General features: G+C 41.3%; 1 protein-coding gene across 1 annotated transcript in view; it reads left to right on the top strand.

Moving 5' to 3' along the window:
• LOC121307130 (zinc finger protein OZF-like) overlaps positions 1-17870 on the top strand; it is a 32527-nt gene extending 14657 nt beyond the window's left edge. The window contains exon 2 of the mRNA XM_041239257.1: positions 16541-17870. Within this exon, the coding sequence (XP_041095191.1) occupies positions 16541-17739 (1199 nt within the window). The 3' untranslated portion in view covers positions 17740-17870. The remainder of the gene's footprint in view (positions 1-16540) is intronic.
• The last annotated feature ends 1603 nt before the right edge of the window (positions 17871-19473 follow it).

Genomic DNA, 19473 nt, shown 5'->3' with positions numbered 1-19473 from the left:
CGAGGAGAAGGAGGCCATTGGAGTTGGGGAAGAGCCTTAGGAACTGGTTGCTGAGAATGTCAATCACCCAGGGGAAGCTGCTGATTGGCTACTGAGCTGGCAACAGAGAGAGAGAGAGAGAGAGAGAGAGAGAGAGAGAGAGAGAGAGAGAGAGAGAGAGAGAGAGGCAGAGATGGAAAGCGTGTTTGTGGTTCTAAAGGCTGATCTGAGTTTTTAGAGAAGGGAATAATTGAAATACATGTTTTAATTTGCTAAAACAACCCCCCCCCCCTCTCTCTCTCTGGCTCACGAGCCAACCAGATGCTTCCTCTGTGTGAGTAAGCTCAGCAGCCAATCCCTGAGGCACTTGCCAACTCCAGCGCCCGCCTCCTCCCTTGCCTGGCCCAGGGATTTGCCCCAAGGTATACGAGCAGCACAAACTTCCAGAAGAACCTTCTTGTGAACCTTTGCTGACCCTTTTACTAACACTGTTATTTCAGTTATTATCTGTATTGTATTTTAACATAAATACTTGTTCTGCCTTGACCTGAGCTTCATTTCAACCCTGAGGATGTGACATCTGCATGGTGAAGGGCAGGGCACCAACAGGTCTGATCTGCGGATTGAAGTTAAAGCTTCTAATATCACTGCTGCCCAAGTTTCTGTTGAAAACACTGAACTCAGAATCAGAGCGGTGATCCATGATGCACACAGGATAAAGGAGTCCTGGTGCTGCTGGATCTTCCACAGCTTCGGTCTTGCTGCTGTTGACTTTACCCAAAGAAAAGGTCCAATCAGAACAGATGGAACTGGGTCAGTAATGTGCTGAGCTGGTGCCAGTGTGGACACTGACAGTGCAGCTGGTTTACTCTGAAGATGCCGCTGAGGAATCCTGGTGGTGCCAGAGACACTGTGGGTTGTTCCCTTGACAGATGGAGCAGGGTCAGTTTGGACAGAAGGTGCCAAGGAGGACAGCGGCCGGTTTGTCTGGCTGGTGGAAAGCTGCATCTTGTGGTGCAGCATTGGGAAGAAGCTCTTGAGTATCAAAGAGGCTTGCAGTGAAATGGATTGTACTCCAGTATTAATCCACAGTGTTAAACACAATAAATGATGAAATCAGAATCACACGCTGTCAGTAGTTGAGCTTCACAGTCTCAAAGCTTTAGTGGAACCATATAATGCAAACACAACCCCAGATTGAAGTTGCAGTCCTGTGTGAAATTATATTGAATAAGATATGTGACAGAAAATGTGTCCTTCTATTCAGGGTGCCATGGGGGTAATGTTTGAACCATCACCCTTAGCAACGGACCAGTGAAGAAGGAAATGACATCAACACTTCCCTTAAACAGTGAAATCTGGACCCCACCCACCCCTATGAATACTCGATAAGAGTGGGGATACTAATCCCCAAATATAAAAAAAAAACACATTACAATTACAATTAATAGTGACTTACCACGTTATTAGCTATTATATATATATATATATATATATATATATATATATATATATATATATATATATATATATATATATATATATATATATATATATATTTTCTTTTTATGAAATTGTCTATTTAATATACACATCTCAATTACAATACATGTATATATCTTATAAATAAATAAATACCCAGGAAACAGAAGCTCTGTGAACTTACCTCTCAGGAGTAAATCTCTGCAATGAAGATTCTGCTGCAGATTCATTGCCAGAGACATGATGACATCACTTTTCTTTATGATGTCACCTTCATGTCAGTGTTGAACATTCCAGCACTTGTCTGTTGCCATGGCGCTGTGCTTCTAAACAGATAACTGCATTTAAAATGACTTCACTACATACCAGTGATGCCCTTCTACCCAGCGTGCAGATCTGCTGTGCTGCTTCACTGCTTTCATTCAGTGTGTGAACAAACAATAAAAAGAGTGACTATACAACAAAAAAACATTAACTTAAGAAATCAGCCCTTCTTTAGTTTCCTTTCATCCTTGTCAGTTAATTGAAATCATTTCTTAGGTTACATTTTCTCAACCCTTTTAAAGGATACTGTAACTGGACTGTTTAATACAAACCTCTCTCTCTGACATATATGATCTGATTTCAGTATTCATTCAATACATTTAGTTTTGTAACCTGCTCTGTCACTCCACTGGGAAGTTATTCATATAATAAAAAGCATTTCATTCAAAGAGCTTTAGTTTTCTAACGCCTCTCGGGTTTTTCTTGTGGAATGGAATGCATTTTAATCACAATAAGACACCTCAAGACATCTTTTCAAAGCTTTTACACCAGTCTTTAATTAACTCCTATTTATTTTAAAGAGGTAAACCACCTGTTCATTTTACAAAACTAGAACCAAGCAGCTGAGTAATACACTGTATTTCAAGCCCTCTTCAGCTCTCTCGATGTGTTTAGTTTTTCATCGTGTAATATTAACATGATGTTTTGTCCATTATCAAATCAATAGCATTTAATGAAAGCCTGGAGGACACGCTTTGAAAGCAGGGCTCCTCGAGTGTCACAGAGCAGCGCACTCCCTGGCGTGTCTCATTGCTGGGGACTCTTCTGCTGCTGTGGAGGCGGCTCTGCTGCCTGGTTCAGTTCGCAGCGCAGTCTGAGGAAGAGTCTAAATCTGTACCGCTGGACAGCAGGGAGGAATACTGTCCTGTATAAAGAATAGGAGACAATAACACAGCGTAAGAGAAACTGAATAAAAGCATGTGGTAGAAATAGCAGAGGTTACTGCCTGGTAGTTTAATCGTAAAGAATGACCTTTCTGCCCCCCTGTGCTGTATTTACCAAAAACAAGACCACACGCCCTGACCCCTCCGAGACTAGCGAAGAGAAAGCTGTAAAACTACGCGCATGCCTACACCACTGTGGATATATAACTATCACACAGTGGAGCCCTCGTCGCCCTGCACTCTCTCATAAATATCTTTTTTTTTTACATAATTTGCACATTTTTAGACAAGACGGATAATTACACATAATAAATAGCACTGGTGTATACACAAAGAAGCAGCTATGAAAAAGAAAGCCATGAACCATTTATTTACATTAAATATATTGGTTAATTGTGGGCTCTAGTTGTTAACATCACTGATCCCCTTGTGCCTGAGGATTTCAACCACAATGTGGAAACATATAGAGAATGTATGGGAATGATCAATGAACATTGATTTCTATTACTAGACCCTGTCTTAATACTGTATTACATTCTGAATATGAATATAGCTGTATTATTAACTGTAGATAATACTTAGAATACTAGATCCATATTTAGCATTAAAAAGCAATACATGTGATTTCTTTAACAGTCGTTCGTTATTTTGTGTATCAGCCGCCACACAAAGCCGAGGGCAGTGCGGTATCCTGTAATGATGCTCCAGTCAGTCTGCCCGGACTGCACCTGAACCATCTTGAAAACACGAAGCCTCTAATCAGCTCATTTGTAAAAGTTAGTAAAGAATTGCGCTCTATAATATAACGAAGCTAAATCTGAACTCCCAGCCTGTGCAGCGAGAGAGGGAGAGAGGGCGGGGCAGAGAAGAGGGGGAGACGCTGCTAGGCAACCGGCTCCTGAACGTTCCACTCAGCTGAGCAGAGACCGTTAGGATTTAAAAATGCGAAAGTTCCGAGGAGCGCGAGGTAAACAGCTGTAAGTCTGGTGTCTTGCATATCCTATTGCTTTACAATAATACCCGGTTGTCTGAGTTTGTGTTGAATTGATGCTCTTGTTACCCCTTTCAAATACGGGCGCTACTGTAGAGTGAAACTGCGGGTCAGCTGAGTGGAGGGGGGCGGGGCCGCGCGTCAATTTTTCCCGCCCTAGGAAAACGAAATGTAACCAATCCAAGAGAGAGGCTGCAGTCACGCGACCCCAGCAGGCTACACACTGTCACGTGATTTGACCAAGGTTGTTTTTTTCCTTGCTGATCGGCTATTTTATGAGAAAGTATTCTAAAATACTCAACATACTTATTTAAATCCTCTTTCCTTCAGAAACGCTCTGATCCACCAGAGTCTTCTCTTTTATCTCCAATTGCTGCTTCAGTCACAGCGTGCCGGTTGATAATATAGGACTATACGAACTCTGTCATGCGGAGGGGGGTTACCTGAATTCAAATTGTATTCACTGGAAAAAAAAACAACTATAGAGCTACAAACAGCTCATTTCCGATGTTAAAATTCAAAGTCGTATTAATGTATTAAAAGATCGCCAGTATCACAATTCCCTTTGCGATCTATGTGAGATGAGCTGCCAGATCGCAGTGGGCAGTTTGTATTTTGTGATTGGTATATTCCTCGTTCCGCAGTTCTGTGGGAGGCAGGTAGGAGGTAAGCGAGTCTTTATTGGGTTGTACAGTGTGTTTAAAACTACAGAAAGCTGTTGTATAGTATTATTTTGAAAATAAACAGGTCAACATAACTCTGAGCGAAATAATCGTTTATGTTGTGTTGTATTTGTGAAGCGGCGTGGCTGTGCAGCGCATTGTATGTGTGTGTGTGTGTATTTGTGATGCGGCGTGGCTGTGCAGCGCATTGTTTGTATGTGTGTGGGTGAAAGGCACGGACTGCAGCGCACAGTTTTTAATCAGCGTGAAGCGGCGTGTATTTGATACACGGCGTGGCTGTGCAGCGCATAGTTTATGACTGTGTTTGAAAGCATTTTTGAAGTGGGGTGAGTTGTGAAAAGAAAATCAAATAAACACAGTATATTGGTGAAGCGACGTGGCTGTGTAAATTAAATTTCTGTTCATTTCATAAGCGGCGTGGCTGTGCAGCGCATTGTTTGTATGTGTGTAGTACATATAAGCAAATATGTACTGTACATTTGAACTGCTCTTAGTCAAACTCAGTGTTATAATCTACTGTATTCTTTATTTGCAGCGCTCTTAAATTGTTTGTTGTGTGTACTTTTTGTGAACGGCGTGGCTGTGCAGCGCATTGTTTGTATGTGTGTGTTGTATTTGTGAAGCGGCGTGGCTGTGCAGCGCATTGTTTGTGTGTGTGTGTATTTGTGAAGCGGCGTGGCTGTGCAGCGCATTGTTTGTATGATGTGTTTTACATTTGTGAAGCGGCGTGGCTGTGCAGCGCATTGTTTGTAGCAAACCACTGTCCCGCATCACTAAACAAAAGAGTGTGAAGCAGGCGTGGCACAGCGCATTGTTTGTATGTGTGTGTGTATTTGTGAAGCGGCGTGGCTGTGCAGCGCATTGTTTGTAGTGTGTGTATTTGTAAAGCGGCGTGGCTGTGCAGCGCATTGTTTGTATGTGTGTGTTGTATTTGTGAAGCGGCGTGGCTGTGTGTTGTATGTGTGTGTGTGTGTAAGTGAAGCGGCGTGGCTGTGCAGCGCATTGTTTGTATGTGTGTGTTGTATTTGTGAAGCGGCGTGGCTGTGCAGCGCATTGTAGTATGTGTGTGTTGTATTTGTGAAGCGGCGTGGCTGGCTGGGCAGCGCATTGTTTGTATGTGCAGCGCATTGTTTGTTGTTTGTATATTTGTGAAGCGGCGTGGCTGTGCAGCGCATTGTTTGTTTGTGTGTGTTGTGTTTGTGAAGCGGCGTGGCTGTGCAGCGCATTGTTTGTATGTGTTATTTGTGAAGCGGCGTGGCTGTGCAGCGCATTGTTTGTATGTGTGTGTTGTATTTGTGAAGCGGCGTGGCTGTTTTTGTTTGTATGTGTGTGTATTTGTGAAGCGGCGTGGCTGTGCAGCGCATTGTTTGTATGTGTGTGTGTGTATTTGTGAAGCGGCGTGGCTGTGCAGCGCATTGTTTGTGTGTGTGTTTTTGTGAAGCGGCGTGGCTGTGCAGCGCATTGTTTGTATGTGTGTTTGTATTTGTGAAGCGGCGTGGCTGTGCAGCGCATTGTTTGTATGTGTGTGTATTTGTGAAGCGGCGTGGCTGTGCAGCGCATTGTTTGTATGTGTGTGTGTGTATTTGTGAAGCGGCGTGCTGTGCAGCGCATGTTGTATGTGTTCTGTTGAAGCGGCGTGGCTGTGAAATTGTCCCCTCCCCTTGTGAAGCGGCGTGGCTGTCATTGTTTGTATGTGTGTGTTGTTTTGTGAAGCGGCGTGGCTGTGCAGCTGTATTTGTGAAGCGGCTGGCTGTGCAGCGCATTGTTTGTATGTAGTGCTGTGTGCGCATTGTTTGTGTATTTGAAACTATAATGGCTGTGCAGCGCAAAATTTGTGTGTGTGTTCTTGTGTGAAGCGGCGTGGCTGTGCAGCGCATTGTTTTTTTGCTTTGTGCAACATCGATAATGCTAATTGTGAAGCGGCGTGGCTGTGCAGCGCATTGTGTATGTGTGAAAGGTATTTGTGAAGCGGCGTGGCTGTGCAGCGCAAAAGATGTATGTGTGTGTCTGTGAAGCGGCGTGGAGTGCAGGATTGTTTGTGTCAGCTAACACCCGGGGAGCGGCGTGGCGTGCAGCGCATTGTTCCTGTCCCTGGGTGTTGCGAGCGGCTAATCTGTCAGCACATTGTACCTGTGTGTGTTAGTTTGTGCTGCCTGTTTACCCTGGAGAGAAGAGCTGTGCCGCACATCCCATTGACAATACCTGAAGTGCAGCTTCTCTGTCTTTTCATTCATCTTGGCGTGGCTGTGCAGCGCATAAATCAAGCTTCGTGGCTGTGCAGCGCATTGTTTGTATGTTGTGTGATTGTGAACTGATTGGCTTTTGTGATGTGTTTGTGAATTGTTGCAGCGCATTAATATAAGTCTTTAATGTATTAATAGTTAGCAGTAAACATGACACAGATTTCAGCTAGATTGTTTCGTGGCATGTAAAGTTTGTCTATTAGCAGTTTTAATTCTGACTCGGGCTTGTTAACAGAATAATTGTGTGTTTCAAATTAGAAGGTGGCGTGGCTGTGCAGCGCATTGTATGTGGAGTGTGTATTTGTGAAGCGGCTGGCTGTGCAGCGCATTATATGGTGTGTTGTATTTGTGAAGCGGCGTTTAAATAACTACAAACGCATGTATTTTGTTATTCCAGGCTTTTAGTGTGTGTGTTGATTTGTGACACATTGAGTGTACAAGCGGCTACAATGTGTGTTTGTGTATTTGTGGGCAGTGAGAGCGCAGTCTGTTCTGTGTGTGTTGTAAAGCGGCGTTGTGCAATATTGGTAGTGTGTGTGTGTATTTCTGAAGCGGCGTTACACACATTGGGGTGTGTAATGGCTGTGCAGCGCTTGTTTTAATATTTGTGTATGAAACGTGGTTATGCAGCGCATTGTTTGTTTCTTTGTTTAATATGAACAGCTGTAAGTCTGGTGTCTTGCATATCCTATTGCTTTACAATAATACCCGGTTGTCTGAGTTTGTGTTGAATTGGTGCTCTTGTTACCCCTTTCAAATACGGGCGCTACTGTAGAGTGAAACTGCGGGTCAGCTGAGTGGAGGGGGGCGGGGCCGAGCAACGATTTTCCCGCCCTAGGAAAACGAAATGTAACCAATCCAAGAGAGAGGCTGCAGTCACGCGACCCCAGCAGGCTACACACTGTCACGTGATTTGACCAAGGTTGTTTTTTTCCTTGCTGATCGGCTATTTTATGAGAAAGTATTCTAAAATACTCAACATACTTATTTAAATCCTCTTTCCTTCAGAAACGCTCTGATCCACCAGAGTCTTCTCTTTTATCCCCAATTGCTGCTTCAGTCACAGCGTGCCGGTTGATAATATAGGACTATACGAACTCTGTCATGCGGAGGGGGGTTACCTGAATTCAAATTGTATTCACTGGAAAAAAAAAACAACTATAGAGCTACAAACAGCTCATTTCCGATGTTAAAATTCAAAGTCGTATTAATGTATTATTAAAAGATCGCCAGTATCACAATTCCCTTTGCGATCTATGTGAGATGAGCTGCCAGATCGCAGTGGGCAGTTTGTATTTTGTGATTGGTATATTCCTCGTTCCGCAGTTCTGTGGGAGGCAGGTAGGAGGTAAGCGAGTCTTTATTGGGTTGTACAGTGTGTTTAAAACTACAGAAAGCTGTTGTGTTGTATTATTTTGGCTGTGCAGCGCATTGTCTGTATGTGTGTGTGTGTATTTGTGAAGCGGCGTGGCTGTGCAGCGCATTGTTTGTGTGTGTGTATTTGTGAAGCGGCGTGGCTGTGCAGCGCATTGTTTGTGTGAAGCGGCGTGGCTGTGCAGCGCATTGTTTGTATGTGTGTGTTGTATTTGTGAAGCGGCGTGGCTGTGCAGCGCATTGTTTGTATGTGTGTGTGTGTGTGTGTATTTGTGAAGCGGCGTGGCTGTGCAGCGCATTGTTTGTATGTGTGCGGCGTGGCTGTGCAGCGCATTGTTTGTATGTGTGTTGTGAAGCGGCGTGGCTGTGTGTTTGTATGTGTGTGTTATTTGTGAAGCGGCGTGGCTGTGCAGCGCATTGTTTGTGTGTGTGTATTTGTGAAGCGGCGTGGCTGTGCAGCGCATTGTTTGTATGTGTGTGATTTGTATTTGTGAAGCGGCGTGGCTGTGCAGCGCATTGTTTGTATGTGTGTGTATTTGTGAAGCGGCGTGGCTGTGCAGCGCATTGTGTATGTGTGTGTGTTTGTATTTGTGAAGCGGCGTGGCTGTGCAGCGCATTGTTTGTATGTGTGTGTATTTGTGAAGCGGCGTGGCTGTGCAGCGCATTGTTTGTATGTGTGTGTGTGTTTGTGAAGCGGCGTGGCTGTGCAGCGCGTTTGTTTTTATTCTCATCTCCCAGTTGTAGTCCGCGTGTCACGGGCCAGTGCTGCCCGATTGGCGGGTTTCCCGAAAAAAATATCTTGTGTTGAATACATCTCGCGAGTAAATATTGTCTTTTGTCATGCATTTTTTGTATTGTTTCTCTATTCGTGAGACCGCGTGAACTTACCGAGTCTATCAATCGGCGATTTTCATAAACGAGCTCAATTATATTTACAGCGAGTGACTAGAGCCATGCTGCACATCCCACTGACAATACCTGAAGGAAGCTTCTCTTTCTTTTCATTCAGCTTCAGTTAGCTTCATACTCACTCTATATTTTCTAATTGTAACGAAGTGTGTCAGAACAGTTCATGTGTTACTTGGCAGGATTGTAATTGTGTGCAATGCTTTGTTTATTGTTTGTATGACATTTTTGCTTAATATTAGAGAAAGAAACGTATCTGAGAGTTAAGCACAAGAATGCTCATTACAATAAAATTAATCTCTGTTATTGTCACAGATTAAAAAGGTCTGTTCACTTGCTTTTAAATTTATTTCTCAGTAGATGTTTTCCATGACTCATTTGACTTTGTTAAATCAGCAATACTATGCATTGACACAGAGGTGCCTCAAATCAATCCTATGCAAGTTATTGCTCTGCACACAGAGGTGCCTCAAATCAATCCTATGCAAGTATTGCTCTGCACACAGAGGTGCCTGCACTCTGCACAGAGGTGCCTCAAATCAATCCTATGCAAGTTATTGCTCTGCACACAGAGGTGCCTCAAATCAATCCTATGCAAGTTATTGCTCTGCACACAGAGGTGCCTCAAATCAATCCTATGCAAGTTATTGCTCTGCACACAGAGGTGCCTCAAATCAATCCTATGCAAGTTATTGCTCTGCACACAGAGGTGCCTCAAATCAATCCTATGCAAGTTATTGCTCTGCACACAGAGGTGCCTCAAATCAATCCTATGCAAGTTATTGCTCTGCACACAGAGGTGCCTCAGGTCAATTGGCAATAACATAAAAACATTAGAAGGGCAAATTAAAAACATTAGAAGGGCAATTCTTTGAAAGTGCCATGGCCATGAAGAAAAGAAAGCTGCTTTATCAAACCTGTCTTCCTGTGTTTGTACTGAAGGTTGTGTGTCAATGCAGCCTCTTGTTATTATTGATCTCTTTTTTGCCTTTTCTTTATAGGCATTTAAAGTTACTGTTAAAAAAGCAACATTTTCACAAGTGCAGCTTCCATACACTTTAGGTATCAATGGCAGATTAGTGTTTTAGTCACACATTTGTAAATGTCACATTTTGACGTTGGGTCTGTAATACCAAGTTACTGATAATTAATTCATCAGGGAAATATTTTAGTGATTCAAAATAATGGTGTTTAAATAAAACCAAATGTCACAGCCATAACATTTTCCTGGTAAAGTTTCTATAAAAGTTGTATACTTTGTATATTTTGTTCAAACTTTCTCTGCAAAGCTAACTTTTTAAAATGTTTGTTATGGAATTAAAATGTTGACCCTTTCTTAATAGTAAGTGCCCAGATTAGTGTTCTGGGCATGGCTGTTCTGGGCGTGACTGGTAGTAAACTTGATGAGATGCACAAACTAAATATTAATTGTAATCACTAAAGGGCACCAGGGCACATTGTTATGAGACCCAGGGCTTTCAAAATTTTGGTAATGGTACTTGCCCTTTGGGCAGTCCATTGTCGACATTTGGTTGTCCAAAAAAAAAATGTCAGGTTGCCCGTAATTGACCTGTGGACTGTGATTTGTACAAAGTACACTGTACTCAATATAGGTACAGTATCTCAGGGTTCATACACTTTTTCAATGTCAAAATTCCATACTTTTACCAGACTTCCATTTGTTTTTCCCAGACTTGTGTTTTAGTTAGTTTCTACTAGTTTTTGAATAGTTATCCACACAGATGTTAACATGGTAGGTGCTAAATCTGAGTCGAGAAAAGAACTATCGTATTCGATTATTGTTATTTTTTTTTTCCTCGGTTGGGAAATAACGTTAACGATTTAATAAAAGTAACAACAAGATAGCAAAACGTTAATCATGCTGAGCAGAGTACAGTAGCTTGTAATTCCAGTCTGAAACTTTGTTTAAAAAAAAAAAAAAAACAGATAGACTTCAATATAAAAGTATATTCTTTGGTTGATGTAGGGTCCATTTTAACCTTTGCTTCACTGGAGCAGACAGTCATATGACTTATACCAGTGCGCCTGACTAGGTAGGTAAGCCATCCTTGCAGGATTTGGTCACAAGCAATGTGTACGTGTACGTCACACCGTAAATCACTCAAGCATTACCAATGAAACACATTGATCCCTCTAAACGTGTTTTACCGGGCTGATGTGTGTGTGGAATCTCGATTGAGAAGCCGCTGTTTGATTAAAGCACAGAACGTTATCTTGTTATAGAGTAAAGAAAATCTGATTGCCCGTCGAGCAAGCAGCCAAAAAAACACGTTGTCTGACAGATTGTTTTGGCTGTCCCGGAACCTCGGGCTAGCGATTTTGCGATCCCTGAGACCATATAAACAGATCACAAGACCAAGCAATCGTGCTGCTCATTTTAATGGGGATTAAAGTGTTTTCTGTCTTCTGCTGATCATTCATCTTTGTGTTCATGTTGACGCTCCTCTTAGTAAAGTGTCCAGTACTGTGCAGTGGCGCTAGTTACAATGACACAGTTAGTGACAATGTGCTGAAAGCATGCGTACGCTCAAATACACGTACCTTTAAACTGAAGTGACATCATGTTAGTTCAGTACTTTCATTCAAAGCACTTGGATTGCACTGTGCATTCTGCAACATGTTCTTATAACAATTTAGGACGCATTTCAAGAAGCTTTATTTGTTATTTCTGTGCAGCTTGCATGTTTTTATTTAATAGGGCTGCACTGATAATCGTTAGCCTATCAGCAGGGCACTGATTTAAGAACAAAAACAACACAATAATCGGCTATCACAGTTTTTGTTATTTTGGCCGATAATGTAAACCGATATTCTTGCTTGAATTTTTTCCAGCACAGAATTACATTTTTGGTCAAGCACGCTTACTAATGACGCAAGAACATTGAGACACTCGTTGTCCCAGAGCTGTGGAACGGGTGATCATCCTCATTGAGACACTCATTGTCCCAGTGCTGTGGAACCTGTGATCATCCTCATTGAGACACTCATTGTCCCAGTGCTGTGGAACCTGTGATCATCCTCATTGAGACACTCATTGTCCCAGTGCTGTGGAACGTGTGATCAACCTGCACTAAATACGTCTGTGCCATGCCATTTTTTTAAATATCTGGAGAAAACAATAGGATAGCGAGTTGTGTGCAGAACAGACTTGATGCTGCATTAAATCCAGTGATGAACTGTGAGTAGAATAGTATTCTGATATGTTAAAAAAATAAAATAAAAATAGGTTGAATGCTAAATCCCATTGCTGGTTTAAAATGGTTGTTATTGTTATTTGTAATTGTGGATCTTGTTGAATCTCATTGGTAAGGTGGCTTTTTGCAGCTGTAATTGATTACTGTGCCGTCTTGTTTAGTAAAAAATTCAAGTTTGGCTGAATTTTGTAAGCGGGTATTTTCATGTCATCTTTTTGTTTTTGATGAAGCGCACAGTTGAAGTTGTGCTGCATTTAAGCAGTGCTTCCAGTAAGAAAGGAGCGAGCTCTGCTGTAGTTCACATTGCGTCGGATGTATTTCTTTTCTACTGTACAGTACATGTAGAGGTTATGAGACGCAGTGCTGGACAGCAAGTGCCTCTACAAGTTAATGACACGTTATAGATAGTGTTTTTACTAGTACAAATGCAAAGTGTTTTTTTTTTTTTTGTGTGACTGTTGTAATACAAATGTTCACAGTATAATACTATGTTATTCTTTGTATTCATTTTCTGAAGTAAATGCAACAAGTGAAAAATACATGTTCATTTTTTACATAAATACAACAAGTAAGGCCAAATAATAAAAATGTGTGGTTTGGGTTATGCTGGAAGAAACAATAGTGTGGGTGGGGGGGCATTTATTTATTTTTATTTCCAGAATAAGCAGTGTGAGCTGGTAAAAGTGGCAAGTGCTGGTTTCCAGTACACTGGTAATAACCCTGTTGTACTTTCATTAGTCACACTGTCCTCGTGCTTCATTCTCCCATCATCACCTCCCCTTTCTCCTCCTCACAGCTGGCTCAGTCTCATTGTGAGGGTGCATCTTCAGTAATACTCTTTCCACCTGCCTTGTTTTATGTTATAAGCAGGTAGCTGTAAGGAGTGAAACCACTGGGACTAAAATACAGCAGCATCATTACTGCGGCCCTTAATGACTGCCAGTGAAACATTTTCTACACTGAATTTTCAAGCATAGAACATCTGCGGCAAGAGTACAATTTTTGTAGTGGGGTTGGGGGGGGGAATTAGTCTCTTATTAAAAATAACACATCTGCAGTAATTTTAGTCTTGATGGAAAGCAGAAAATAACTATGAACAGATATGGCAATGAATTAAAGTGAAACAAGTCAGAGTTTTAGCTTTAAAACTCCTAAATAAGTTGAGGTTTTTTTGTGCGTTTTAAAATAAACATTAAACTGCATGAATCTCACTCTGCATGTCAGGCTTAACATCAGGACCAGTTTTCTGTTCTGAACTCCTGATTATTAATATTATTCTGGTACCTGTGTTTAGACACTAAACAGCTTCTGTTTAAAGAGTGCATCCTTGTTTATCTTCTACAAATATGTTTTGCAATGATGTATTTGCCAGTAACATTAATATCTCAAATTTGTAAGTGTTCAGTTTTGACAAATTAAAAATGTTGGCTTAACTGGGTCAAAGTGAACTAGTATTCATGTACAGTAAAACATTGCAAATCTGAACATCAGTAAGTTGATGCATCTGTGATTTCCCAGCACAGTACTGGTGCTGCAGAGCTGACTCAAAACCTTCTGCAAAACACACCCGCTGCAGGCAGAGCTAACTTTGTTGCTGGCATTTAATAAATGATTCCTGTTTTCAAAGATGCTGCTCCCCTAGGCGTTGGATTGCAATGTTTTACTGTGTTCTATATTTAATATGTATCTTTGTAAATGGCCCCAACATTTAATCTCAACCTTGTGGGATATGCCATTACAAAGAAACATTTTGAAGAATGATGTCTACATATAAGTGTTTCAGTGAGTTTGTGAAAATGTGCTCACGTTGATTTCATTTCCCGCAAAGGGTGAAAGTGCTATTGTAATATTTCTGTAAGTTTCAGTAGTTGGACGTGTACAGAAGTAGCTGACAGCAGTTACATGGATGTTAAAGTCGTGATATAATAATACATTGGATTGCTAGGGAACTTACCTATCTGCTTGAAAGATCATACTGTTAGTTGGATGGGATGTTTATTTGCATGTAAATCATTATATTATGTGAAGAAGTTTTAGGTTGCCAATAATCTGTATAAGAATTAATATTAGAAGATGCTGAACTGGAAATGCTATCAATCTCTTTGAGTAAGTTTTCTAGGAAGGTTCCCAGCCCAGAATGAAGAAAAGGAGACTCGCTGTCTAAACTAGGAGGGCTATACTTGCCCGTTCTTGAGAGATGTTATTTGGCTGAAAGGCTGTATTTGGTTGAATACTGGATTTTCAAAAATGTTACTGCCGGATGTACCCACATGAAACCATTTGGAAAACAATCTATTTACTCCTAACTGGTGCCAAAAAAGAGCCGCTAGAAATAATTCATATATGAACGATGATGTAATGGTGATGGTAGACACCCATTCTAAGCCTTTTAAACAATCATTGGTTTGTTTACCAAATGACTGACCTCTCCAACGGCTCCTAATGAAAGTAAGTTAAATAGACAGAAAGCTAGACGAGTGAGTTGTTGGGTTTTTTTGAGTTGAGTTTTTCTCTGTTGGGAGATTCGGCGATCACAAGTACAAGCTTACCAGAAATCATACTAAATCATCCAAAATGTTTATAAACCCAACAATATATCAACAGAATATTAACTGTAGTGAAATATTCATAGGATAAACATCACAGATGACTCTCCAATACATTTCACTGCAGCTCCAGGCCAAGAGAAATACCTTTTATTATGAGGTGCAGCATTTCAGTGTCTTAGGTTTCAGTTTAGATGACTGTATATACCATGATTTCAAAGTGCAGCGTTTCCTGAGAGCAGACTGCATTGCTCTACAGAAATAAGAATGCTTACCGACTCAAAAGAGAACTTTTTTTATAGAAAATGTTGATACGTTGTCAGATCTATCTGATGGCGAACTTCTTCAAAGTACGAACCATCAAACAATTTGGTGTAAAATGATTCTGGTTCACAAGCCGAAAGTCACGTTATGTCAGTCAGACCTCAAACAGGTAGAATGTTCACTGAAGCGGAAGTGTTAAAAGCAGCAAGAGATTCTGCCTCCCTTCCAAATCGAGGCAGATCATTCGACAGCTGTGGAGCTCTGAAGCTGAACACTCTGTACCTGCCTTCTTTCTCTGTGTGCATGGAATACTTGTCATGGGTAAGAAAATAAATGGGAGTTATTGTTTACATTTCCATATGAGAAGAGTTGTCAGACTGATGTGTAAATAAAGACAATATCACCTGTTTATTTAAATGTCTGATATGCACGTTTTCAATGCTCTGCTCCATTTCTGATGACAAAATGAAATCTTAATTGCCACGGAACGACCACCTTGAAATAGAAACACACAAGTGACACAAATGACAGGCTTGCTGTTGATTTAAACACTTCCGCCTCTTTGTTTTGGGAGGGGAAATGTCTTCAAGCATGGAGTGGTTGATACAGTTCAGGGGCTATGTGCATGCATATGGGGCCAAAGCCAGCCTAGGTCTGTGCTCAAGTGTAAACAGGGGTCTCAATTATAAAAATCTTTCAATCTAATCAGACTTGACAGTTCAGGTTCAGGTCATAAGTGTAAACACACCAATAGAGAACAGATCATAATACATTTTATTTTCTGCTTTCAGGACTGCCTTGTCTTGGTGAAAGCCAAGGAACAAAGATGGAGTCTGTTTACATTAAACAGGAAGAGACTGAACTGGAGCTTGTCCACATTAAAGAAGAAGAGACTGAACTGAAGCCTGTCCACATTAAAGATGAGACTGAACTGGAGCCTGTCCACATTAAAGATGAGACTGAACTGGAGCCTGTCCACATTAAAGAGGAAGAGACTGAACTGGAGCCTGTCCACATTAAAGAGGAAGAGACTGAACTGGAGCCTGTCCACATTAAAGAACTGGAGAGCCTGTCCACATTAAAGAGGAAGAGACTGAACTGGAGCCTGTCCACATTAAAGAGACTGAACAGAGCCTGTCCACTGAACTGGAGCCTGTCCACATTAAAGATGAGACTGAACTGGAGCCTGTCCACATTAAAGATGAGACTGAACTGGAGCCTGTCCACATTAAAGAAGAGACTGAACTGGAGCCTGTCCACATTAAAGATGAGACTGAACTGGAGCCTGTCCACATTAAAGAAAGAGACTGAACTGGAGCCTGTCCACATTAAAGAAGAGACTGAACTGGAGCCTGTCCACATTAAAGAGGAAGAGACTGAACTGGAGCCTGTCCACATTAAAGAAGAGACCAGCCTGTCCACATTAAAGAAGAGACTGAACTGGAGCCTGTCCACATTAAAGAAGAGACTGAACTGGAGCCTGTCCACATTAAAGAAGAGACTGAGACTGAACTGGACTGAACTGGAGCCTGTCCACATTAAAGAAGAGACTGAACTGGAGCCTGTCCACATTAAAGAAGAGACTGAACTGGAGCCTGTCCACATTAAAGAAGAGACTGAACTGGAGCCTGTCCACATTAAAGAAGAGACTGAACTGGAGCCTGTCCACATTAAAGAAGAATCTATTGACTTGTTTAAGGATTCAGAAAACATATCCCAGCCAGAGATATCATATCAATGTACTGAATGTGAGAAGAGGTTCAGTTGGTTAGGAAACCTCAAAAGACACCAGCGAATTCACACTGGACAGAAGCCATATCCCTGTTCTGAATGTGGGAAGAGCTTCCGTCAGTTAGGAGACCTAAATAAACACAAGCGAATTCACACTGGAGAGAAGCCGTATCATTGTTCTGACTGTGGGAAGAGCTTCCGTCAGTCAGGATACCTAAAAAAACACCAGCGAATTCACACTGGAGAGAAGCCATATCACTGTTCTGACTGTGGGAAGAGCTTCAGTCAGTTAGGAAACCTAAAAACACACCAGCGAATTCACACTGGAGAGAAGCCATATCACTGTTCTGACTGTGGGAAGAGCTTCCGTCAGTTAGGAGACCTAAAAAAACACCAGCAAATTCACACTGGAGAGAAGCCGTATCACTGTTCTGACTGTGGGAAGAGCTTCAGTCAGTTAGGAGACCTAAAAAAACACCAGCGAATTCACACTGGAGAGAAGCCGTATCACTGTTCTGACTGTGGGAAGAGCTTCCGTCAGTCAGAATACCTAAAAAAACACCAGCGAATTCACACTGGAGAGAAGCCATATCACTGTTCTGACTGCGGGAAGAGCTTCCGTCAGTTAGGAGACCTGAACAAACACCAGCAAATTCACACTGGAGAGAAGCCGTATCACTGTTCTGACTGTGGGAAGAGCTTCCGTCGGTTAGGAGACCTAAAAAAACACCAGCAAATTCACACTGGAGAGAAGCAGTATCACTGTAATGACTGTGGGAAGAGCTTCTGTCGGTCAGAATACCTAAAAAAACACCAGCGAATTCACACTGGAGAGAAGCCGTATCACTGTTCTGACTGTGGGAAGAGCTTCCGTCAGTTAGGAGACCTAAATAAACACCAGCAAATTCACACTGGAGAGAAGCCATATCACTGTTCTGACTGTGGGAAGAGCTTCTGTCGGTTAGGAGACCTAAATAAACACCAGCAAATTCACACTGTAGGGAAGCCGTATCACTGTTCTGACTGTGGTAAGAGCTTCCGTCGGTCAGAATACCTAAAAAATCACCAGCGAATTCACACTAGAGAGAAGCCTTATCACCTAAGTAAAAACCAGTGAATTCACACTGGAGAGAAGCTGTATCACTGTTATGAATGTGGGAAGCTTGAGCAATTTTGCAAAGAAGAATGGGTAAAAATTGCAGTGTCCAAATGTGCAAATCTGCTAGAAACTTATCCAAACGGCTGGAATTGCTGCCAAAGGTGCCTCTACCAAATATTGACTCAAGGAGGTGAATAATTATGCAATCAATTATTTTCCATTTTGTATATGTAATTAATTTAGAACCATTTGTAGATTTTATTTTTCACTTTGACATTAGACTTTTTTTCTGTTGACCAGTGGCAAAAACTCATGTTGTAACACTATAAATGTGGAAAAGTCCAAGGGGGGTGAATACTTTTGAGGGCCGCTGTACATGCTGCAGCATTCCCATTATTAGTACATTCACAGTTTATACAGTTTGAATAATTGATTTAAACAATCTGCAGAATGAAGTTGCCTCAGACTGTTTGACAGTAACAGAGCTGGTGCCTTTGTGGAATCACCATTAGCTGTTTATTCCCTTTGGGTAAAATATGGCTTGTTTGCTTGTTTTTTGTATCGTATGCTTATAGTGACAATACAGTACATTTTAAGGCAAGGTTAGCTATTTAGAGAGGGCTTCACTGAGTTTGAGTTCCTGTACATTTTCCAGTATCTTTTTATATAATGGGTGTGTGAGGAATTCACAGTTGTAAGTGAATGTTCTTTGTAAAATGACATTTCAAATTGTTAACTATGAGGCTTCAGATGATGTAAAGCTTGTTTTCCCCCTTACATTCTCTAGATGTGCTTCAAAGGTCTAGATATTATTAACATAGGGTCGTAAAGGTCTCCATTGTAGAATAGTTTAGATTAGCTTCTGTGCTGATCTGCCAGTCTAGTATAAACAAACAGAGCAGATTCTTATCTTTTAATTAAGAATGTGTCTGAAATCAATACACATCTTTCTTCCTATGAAGGGTTAAGAAGTGCGTGTGGATACGAGGTGACATGACTCTCCCATGAAATTAATTGTTACCATGAAACATTGAACATTAATGTGAATATAATTCCCAATTTACTTATCTGAACGTTAATTGAAAAACAAACCTTTGCGAGGGTATAAGACTTGGTGCGACTAGATTTACTAAAACTAGGAGATTGAACTGCAACAGAAATTAAACTTACTATGTTTGTTTTTATTATTTTAATTATGTAGTAGGTATTTGAAAGGACTCGACACAGGAAACCAGGAGCAGTGGTCTTACAACAACTTTAATACGATGCACAAAGGAAGCCAGCAAATGTGTTCAAAAACACAAGTCTGTCTTAATCATACAAATGTTTTTATTATTTTAATCATGTAGTAGGTATTTGAAAGGACTCGACAGGAAACCAGGAGCAGTGGTCTTAGAACAACTTTAATACGATGCACAAAGGAAGCCAGCAAATGTGTTCAAAAACACAAGTCTGTCTTAATGATGCAACCTGTCAGCACAACATTTATACGGTCACTTACGTCACATAGACGGTTCCAGGAGGTTTCCATATAAGGGGTTGTTTTTCTTATTTTGCCTTCCTCACAGTGAACAGCTTAGCACTATTTGCAAGTGAGCACGTATGTCTGTGGTTTAGCCTTGTTCCCTACCTAGCTCCTGTTATCTATCACTATGTGCAGGTGAGCACGTACACATGTGGTCTAGCCTTGCTATTGCAGAAGTAGAAACACATCTTGCAGACACACTTAAGCAGAACGGCACCGTAAGTCCT

Source organism: Polyodon spathula, chromosome 53 (assembly GCF_017654505.1).
Source record: "Polyodon spathula isolate WHYD16114869_AA chromosome 53, ASM1765450v1, whole genome shotgun sequence".
Classification (NCBI taxonomy): domain Eukaryota; kingdom Metazoa; phylum Chordata; class Actinopteri; order Acipenseriformes; family Polyodontidae; genus Polyodon; species Polyodon spathula.
Note: the sequence above shows the minus strand (reverse complement) of the source record. Positions and strands in the feature narration are given on the sequence as shown.